This window comes from Motacilla alba, chromosome 4 (genome assembly GCF_015832195.1).
Source record: "Motacilla alba alba isolate MOTALB_02 chromosome 4, Motacilla_alba_V1.0_pri, whole genome shotgun sequence".
Taxonomy (NCBI): Eukaryota; Metazoa; Chordata; class Aves; order Passeriformes; family Motacillidae; genus Motacilla; species Motacilla alba.
In genome coordinates, this window is record NC_052019.1 from 364,426 (window position 1) to 373,181 (window position 8,756).

Here is an 8,756-nt window from a genome sequence, read left to right on the forward strand (position 1 = left end):
CAGGTTTATTGTAGTCCATCTAATGATGCAGAGAAAGGCACCTTCAATATTAAGGGTTCAGGCTTCAGCATTTAGAGTTTTACATCCAGTAATACCCACCCTTATTGCGTCTTTTCCTCCTGCTGTTGCTTCTAATTAAACATGTAGTATTTCAACTCCTTTCAGAATATTGGCTGGCGTTTAATTATTGGGCCACAACACTTTTCTAGTTTATTAAAACAATTCTACACATTTTGTGGCCTGGAGGGATTTTCTCAGCTCTTCCTGCAGGGTTTGTTGCTGTGGCTGTTCTGGTGCCTGACTGCTTGTTCTGTTGCCCAGGTCTCGCAGTGGCCAGTGCTCTGGTGGACATTTCACAACAGATGCCAATTGCCTACAAAGAGAAGTCGGGCGCGATCCGAAATCGGAAGCAGCAGCCCCCTGCACAGCCAGGAACCTGTATTTGATGCATGGACATCAGAAACTGTCTAGGGTTTTAAACAAAATGGAAAAGTAATACCAAGGAGGAGGAAGATTTCCAAGTTGTGTCCCAAGAGACTAGAAGCACCCGGAAAAAACCACAACTTCCTTGAACCCAGTTTTTTTCTCTCATCTACGTGCTAGTTGGCTTTATTTGACAGCTGCTCCACTTAAGTTTTACTGACACATGGCTTCAGATTGCTCCTTTGTTTTCTTCAAGTTTAAAGCAAAATGATTTCATTGCAGGTGCGGTGAGGTTGGATGCCACCACTCCTGGTCAGTGTAAATACAACAGTAGTCCAATGAATGACACTCAGGTTTCTACATGGAAAGTGCTTTGTAGTTCATGTATTTATCAAACTGTACAAAAAGAAAAAGACCCAGTGTTTACAGGTGTCAGCTCTCAACACATAAACACTACTATTAATCTTCAAAGCATCTTCATTCTTTGTTTTCATTTAATATTTAATTGTTCCCTCATTATTTCAGTGGAACTCTCTTCCAGGCACAGCCTTTTTGTAGTCATCATGGTCCAGGAATGCAAAAGCTGGGATGGTTTAAAGGTTGATGTTGCTCAGACCACATGAAATAACTGGAAAGCTGGATGTTGCTTTGGAAAGACTCAGTGTTTACATAGTCTTAACCTGCTTGGAGTACACCACACACAAGTGCCTAGACGTGAACAGATCTAGGGAGTGAGGAGACTGCTACACATGCTGCTTTTTCACATAGGTAAATTCCTTTAAAGGTATGTATACTCACATCTAGAGTCACCCAGGCACTCTGTGTCCTCTGTCCCGTGCAGTCAGAGGAAAATCGCATTTTCCTGACCAACCAAATACTCACCCAGGTGCAAATATCTGGAAAGCACGTAGAGTTTCAGTATCCCATTAGAAAACTCCTGGTTCCACCAGCATTTTCATAGAAGCAGTCTGTGTTCCAGGTCAGACACATCACATTTTTCTGATTTTGGCCTCTTTCCTCCCCCTTCCCTCCCGCCATCCTCTGGATGAGAGCTGAGCTTGGAGGCATTGCTCCTCAGTGGTTATGGTTGGTCCATGTTCTTGCAGGGTGTAAAAAGCAACACTCCGGGTGCCAGATCACTTGAGGATGAAGTAAAGAAAGAACTTTTAATAAAAACCAAGCAGAGCAGCTTTGTTTTGCCACAGGTTTGAGTTCTACACGTTCAGATCCTGGTATTTCCTGTTGAGCTTGAGCTCTGTTAGAGGTTGAAGTTGTTGCTGGTTGGTGAAAGGACGAGACTTTTAAACAGCAAAGAGAAGGTTTGGTGTTTGGGGGGTGCATCAAACCACCTGAACTGCTCTGACAAGCTGGGATTGTGGTTTGAGGCTCAAGGTTGGACTGAGCCCACCCATGTGTGTGTGGTGGTGTCCCTGGAATGTGGCACAGGGCCAGGGCCACCCGGCGTGGTGGGGCTGCAGCTGCTGGGAGGGTGCTAGTGAAGGTGCCAAATGAGGAGTGTAATTGTGGCTCCATCAGAGTCATCATGGGCTCGTCCCGGTCACTCAGCTGTGGGTTCTGTTGAGGACATCTGATATTTATTAAATGGAGAAGTGACGCATGGAAGGGAAGTGCCCTTGGGTGTGGCCAGGCAGCGCCTTTCCAAACTGAAACCCAAATAACTGCTCCTTTTTTGTGCGTGTTCTGGTGATCAGTCACATATCAGCCATTCATTTCTGGGGTGGTTTTTTCCTAACCATGTATTTTGAAGAAGCTCTTTGGAGCCTGGCAGCGTTGCAATAAAGAGGTGAACTGCTGTGTGTGTCCAGACAGTGGTGATGGGAACAGCCTGATGGCTTAAGGACTGTGGTGGATGGTAATTCTGATTTAATGTGTCATTTACCAAGTGCAAGGGGACTGCAGAAAAATATTGGGAACATGCATTATATATATAAATATATATAAATGCATCTGTTTCTAAACTAGAAGTTTCAGTGCTCTGTGGGAAGAAGGAATTATGATGGGAAAAGGGTTGAGATTTGTCTTAGAATGAAGGGATTTAGACAATTTAAGTTTTACCTGGTGCATGGATTACCTCAGACAGATTCATCTCCTGATAATATTTTCTAACTTGCTCAGTGATAGGGTTAATCTGAACTGGAGAAATAAGACTGGACTAAAATCCCTCCCCTGTTACTGTGTGTTTTCAGCCACGGTGCACATCCTGATGTTTGCAGATTTCTTCTTGCTGTTTTTGGGAGGAGAACTGCCAGCCCAGATGGTGAAAGCCCCTGTGCTGGAGTTTCCCTCTTCAGGACAGCTCTTGGGCAGGTGCTTAAAATTGTTGGGCTTTCATGATCACAAACAGCTTTCAGAACTATAGGCCTGGAGGAGTGATAGATTTTTACATTAATAAAAAGACATAAATACAGAGTTTGGGACATTTTCTCACTCCTGGAGAGCTGGGCTGTCTCGTCTGCAAAGCCTACAGTGTGCCAGGAGTGTGGCCAGAATGAGGTGTCAGATACTGAAAAAATGGGCAAAAATTATCAAAGTCAAGGTTTATCAGAACCAAAAATGTAACTAGAGCAACAAGAGTTACTTATGTAGCTAAAAGGAACTGGCTCCTTTAGGATGTGGCTCTGCCCTGCGTCTGATCTCCATCCTGATGAGGGAGAAGAGAACTCATACATAGCTCTGCTGCAGTTTCATCCCAGCTTAGAGGTAAACAGGGGAAAACATGGGAAAGGACAGGGGAAAGAGGAATTGCTGGCAGTTTATCACCAGGTCAGTATCAAAAGTGAAGGATCTTTGGGTGTATTTCATTTGGAGGTGAGGTGGGGGAGAAAGAACAACTTTATTTCATGGGAGAATCTGTAAATAAATGACAGATGGCACACAGATTTTGCACTTGTACATAAGCTCTACAGTAACGTGCAGAACATGGAGAGATTTAAAATGTATATAAACCAGAAAAAATATTGAATGTATTTTTGATGATTTTAAATTATGTATGAGTTTTGTCTTAATAACTCCTTCATCTGATCAGTAGTAGATAACTTTCCAGAGCTTTAAACAACAGATTATATCGTGATATCTTGCAAAGCAGGGAGGCATAACTTGACTTTTGTGTGTTCAAATGTATTTCACTTAAATGTAGAAACCAAGTTAAATAATGGCTTTTCCATTTGAAAGGGGGAAAAGCAACATTTGGATACAAGTAATAAAGGTCCTTAAAGTGGTCACTAGTGGAGGAATAAATCTGTAGTTTAAGGCCTTTGTTACTGAAATTGTGGCAGTGTTTCCATTCAAAATCACTATTTTCAGGTGTTTATAACTGGCTGAAAATCAGCATTTGACATCTCGACTCTCAGAAGATTTTAATTCTCTGAGAGGAGCCTTTAAAAGAAATTAGTAATGAAATTTCAGAACTGTTGGGGCCCTTTTATTCGAGAAAACAGTGATGCCAGTGGATCTCCAAATAACATCTTTTTTGTTTTTTAATTCACCATTTTCCATGAGTTTTAGCCCAGAATTGTCTCTGGGCTGGTGTAGCATGACCTTGCCACGCTCTGGCTCAGTATTTTGGATACAAGAATATTTACGAGACACAACTTTTCAGTTGTTGTTACCACTTTCCCTGGGCTTAAAACACATTGTAGTGAAATTACCAAAATAAAGCTATTTTTGATGGGAAATGCCTGTGATTAACATCAAGCCATGGCATATAATGTCCCAAATTCAGTGGTGTGGCACCATGGGCGTGGCAGCCTCTGCTGGCAGATCCCCACTCCCGAGGGGTGCTTGTGTCCTGAGGGTGCCCGGGAGCTCCAGTTCTTGCAGGAAACGTCACCAAGGTCCCCGGGCCTGGGTTTGGGGGGGCTGTCACTGGCACCCAGCTTGCTGAGCTGGAAGGAGGGCTTGAGGCTGAAATCAAACTGGGGGCCTTTTCCACAGCCCCTGGGGCTCCAGTGCCATGGGGCTGGGCTGCCCCTCCGTCCTGCGCTGCTCCAGGTGTTCCAGCTGCTTTTCCTTCTCCACGAGACCCTGAGTTAGGGACAGGCACCAGCTGCATCTCGGAGCCCTCAGCCCCTTCCCACTGAAACTGGGATTCCTTTTCTGTGCTGTGAGACAGCAGCGAGCGGGCTCTGCGTGCCCGGGCAGCCCCTGAGCTCCTCTGCCCTCCCGGGTTTGCCCGTCTGGGAGCACCAGGGGAGGGAGGAAGGGGCTGCCTGGGCAGAGCCTCCTGGAGCTGCGGGACAGGGGGCAGGGTGGGCTCTGCTGGGAAGGTGCTTGCCGAGTGCGGGGGCTGTGGAAGGGAGGGAAGGGATGGCTTGGGGTGTGCTCCTCATTTTTGGGTGTGTTCTTTGCAATTTTAGACAAATTCCTGCCTTTTCTGTTGGTAGCTGCTGAAATGAGCTGAGTTTCCATGCCAGGACTACTACAATATGTGTATCTGCTGATTTTTTCTGCATCAGGGCAGGTTTTGTTCAGTCTGTTTCTTTGTTCACACAGACTATTTGTGTGCGTCTTCCAGGTACTAGAATTCTTTACATTTCCTCTCCATTTAGTATTGATTCCACAAACCTCACCAGTAGAAAAATAGAAAAAAAAAACCCAATTGTCGCAGAGTGTATCAGTCCATTAAAAAAAAAAAAAAGAAAAGGAAAAAAAAGAGTTTTATATTACTCTGAAATTTGTGCACAATAAATGTTCTTTAAACTAAGATCCTTGAATTGTATTCTGGATTTTTTTCCCTCTTTGTTCTGTAATTATTTATGATTCTTATCTGTGTTCAGACTTGAGCTTAGTTTGTTAATATGTATAATTTAGCATTTATTGCATTCATATGTAAATAGGAGCAAGTATTGTAAACTATTTCATTGCTGGGGTTGTGGGTGTTATACATACACACATTTAGGATTGCAGTTTTTTGGTATAATTTTTTGTATTGTAAAATAACAGCTAATTTAAAGCCGGAACGAGAAAATTCTTGGGAGGTCTGTGCATTTTAAATACAAATGTGAAGTACATGTATATAAATAAAAGTAAATAATGCAAATCTTTCCTCTGAAATAAAAAGTAGATCTGGTTAACATTTTCCTCATTTATTTTCTTAAAATGGGGGGGCAGGGGAGGATAATTCAAAGTGTTTTGAAGGCTTCTGGCTGAGGTGAGGGTGAGTTTCTGCTGTGGTGGTGCTGGGTATCAGCGGGCTCCTGGCAGGTGCTGGATTTGGGAGGAGGAAGGAGGGACTTGTCTTCATGTCCTCTGGATGGGGGATGGATGGATGTAATTCAAAGAGTTAAATCTGTAGATTTTTAAGACAGAGACAGTCATTAAATAGCTTCCATTTCTGCCCTCAGGTTCACTTTCCCCCAGGTGCCCCTCGTGGGGAAGAACCTTTCCTGACCTGCAGCCTGACCCTCCCTGGCTCTGCTCCAGCCATTCCCTGTCCCTGTCCCTGTCCCAGAGAGCAGAAATCGGAGCTGCTCCTCTGCTGCCCCTCCTGACATAACCCCAACAGAGCTACAAAATCTCAGCCCCTTCCCTTTCTTACTCTCACTAATAATTTTTCCCAGTAAATTTCTTTGTTTAAATCCAAGGAGGAAAAGCTCTCCCCCATGGAAACTGTATCACCGGTTTTGCTATGATTTATCAAGCGTTGGCAGCAGCTGGAGAGGGAGGCAGAGGTGGCTGCTCCTCTCCCACCGTGCAGCAGGACATCTCCCACCTCAGGGATTTACCTGTTGTTTGTTAGCTGCTGCAAGGCTTCTCGCCCTTCACAAAAGCTTGCAATTTTGTGAAATTACTCACTGAAGACCGCCTGTCTCATGGTTATTCAGGTACCAGGGGAGTGACACTACTAGCTGACAATAAACATCTTGCTGTGGAAGCAAGACTGTGGAAAGATCAGCTGGAGGTTTTGACTGACAGACACTCCACTTTACAAACTACAAAAGCTGCACCAAACTTCCATGAAGCAAAATTCTTCTGCTCATTCCCTAGAAATTTGTGGGGCTTTTCCCCAAAGCTGGGACATCAGTTTTGTGGTTACTCTCTCGAGGGCTGAGTGGAAGGACTCTGTATACCCTGTGGGTGGTAAGTTCCACTGACTCCTGTTCTCTATTGTGTCTTTGCTAGCTTTAATATATATAAAAATAATGTGTAACAATATATATTTAATATATAACAATAACCTTATGTTGAGCACTGTTTTATATAATCTCTCAGCAGTTCTCTTGTTTTGTACCGTGTAGGAACTGTTCAAGGCCCTTTGTCTGTTACCTCCTGTCTGTTCAATAAATAACACATTTTATAATAGCCCTAATCAGCCAGCCTTAAGACCTTGCGAGCCAGAGGGATTGAGGTGCAGGTCACCTAAGCAGAGCTGCTGCCAAAAACCTGTGCCTGAGGCAGGGCCTGTCTGAAGCTGTCACTTGATCCGTCACACCCAGGCAGCCGCGGCTGAGTCCTGCCGGGACGCAATCCGCTGCTCTCCATTTATTTTTATGTCACTCTCCAACTTTGGAATTAAGCACTGCTGGGACGAAGCAGAGTTGAACCTGACATTTACGAGCCATCAGGGTTTCAGCTGCAGTCGCGTCCGAAGGCTGTTGGGCTGCTTCATTCCATGGCATTAAACTGGGATGCAGGAGCCCAATTCCAGCAATTGCTGCAGAGCTGAGCAGAGGATGCCAGGCTGACAGCACAGCATGGGGTGTCCAGACTTGAAATGAAATGGGCAGGGGGTAGTGGTTTTAGAGCTGCTTTAAATTTATTTTGGACAGCAAGAAAAACCACAAAGGGCTGGAGCTATTTTTCATCCCTGCTCTGATTTTTCTTGTGTTGTAGCAAAGAGGTTTGAAGGGAAGAGAACATGGAGGTTTTCCAAGGCTTTGTGTCCACCCAGGATGATGGTCTTTGTCTTCAGCTGTCATTAATGAATGGTTTTGGGTAAGGAGCCAGAGAGGAATTTGAGGTCCAGCTTTTCTTTCCACAAAGCCTAAATATCAACCATTCACAGCAAGAAGGGACATTAAGTCTTTTTAAAAACCAATTCAACTCCCCCAGAAATCCTGGAGTGGAGGCTGGGTGATGTTTCTTCCACCCAGGAAATGTGGGGTTTGGGGCAGCTCTTGGGTAGTTCCACATGGCAGAAACACCAACATTTCCTTTTTTCCCCATTGATGGGAAGAGAGAAGGAAGAGAGGCATACAAAAGAGCCGGAGTTCCATAGCCAAATGCCATTTGGGAAAAAAGAATTAGCAGATTCTTGAATTTCTCCCTGGGGTTTTTGGTTTCTGAACTAAGCAAGCAGCAAAGCTTGCTTTGCAGGGACAGTGGTACCACTGAGATCTTGCCAAAGGCATGAGGCGGGGGGAGATTTTCTAATGAGGAGAGAGCACCTGCTGGTGATTTTTCTGGCTGGAAATGAGGCTGCTGGACCAAGGTGTCAGCATCACTGGAGGTGGGCTGAGCTCCTCACGTTCCTCATTGCAGGGTGGCTGGGAACAGCAACACATCCCCAGACTGTGTCAGAGTCCCAACATCCTTGGCCACAGGATTTTGGGTCACCATTGTCACCCTAAGGAAGCTCTGAGGTACGGTACATGATGTCCTATGGGACATTGGCACGTAGGGTTGGGACAAGGGGGAATGGCTTCCCACTACCAGAGGGCAGGGATGGATGGGATATTGGGAATAAATTCTTCCCTGTGAGAGTGTAAGGCCCTGGCACAGGTGCCCAGAGCAGCTGGGGCTGCCCCTGGACCCCTGGCAGTGCCCAAGGCCAGGCTGGACACTGGGGCTGGAGCACCTGGGAGAGTGGGAGGTGTCCCTGCCATGGCAGAGGGTGGAATGGGATGGGCTTTACAGCCTCTTCCAACTCAAATTATTCCATGAGTCTATGATCAGCTGCAGGATCAGGCCCTTCCTTCCCCCTCTTCTCTGTGTTCCTGGGCCCCATGCATCACTCAGAAACCACGTCTGCAGGGAATTCAGCCAAAAAACCACTGCCTGGGCCACTCTGGCTCTACCAAGAATGACAGCACCTTTCCCCTCTTGATTTCCCTGCTGCTGACAAGAAGCCCAGGTGCAGCGCCACAAACCTGTGAGGGCAGGGGCTGTTTCTGATCTCTCGCCAGCATGGTGAGCAGCAATGCCATGGGAGGATGTGATTTAATCTTTCCTGGTCATCATGCTGATCCCTGAATTCAGTTTGGAAGCAGAACTTCACTGGGTAGGCCTGGATTGTGGTGGGTGACCATGAAGTACGGTCTGGATGGGGAATTGGAGCAGAGCACAGACATGTCTGGGGTCTCCGTCCATCCATC

At 45.7% G+C, this 8,756-nt stretch overlaps 1 protein-coding gene across 1 annotated transcript in view; it reads left to right on the forward strand.

Moving 5' to 3' along the window:
• ATRN (attractin) overlaps positions 1–5,516 on the forward strand; it is a 149,181-nt gene extending 143,665 nt beyond the window's left edge. The window contains exon 29 of the mRNA XM_038134564.1: positions 322–5,516. Within this exon, the coding sequence (XP_037990492.1) occupies positions 322–446 (125 nt within the window). The 3' untranslated portion in view covers positions 447–5,516. The remainder of the gene's footprint in view (positions 1–321) is intronic.
• The last annotated feature ends 3,240 nt before the right edge of the window (positions 5,517–8,756 follow it).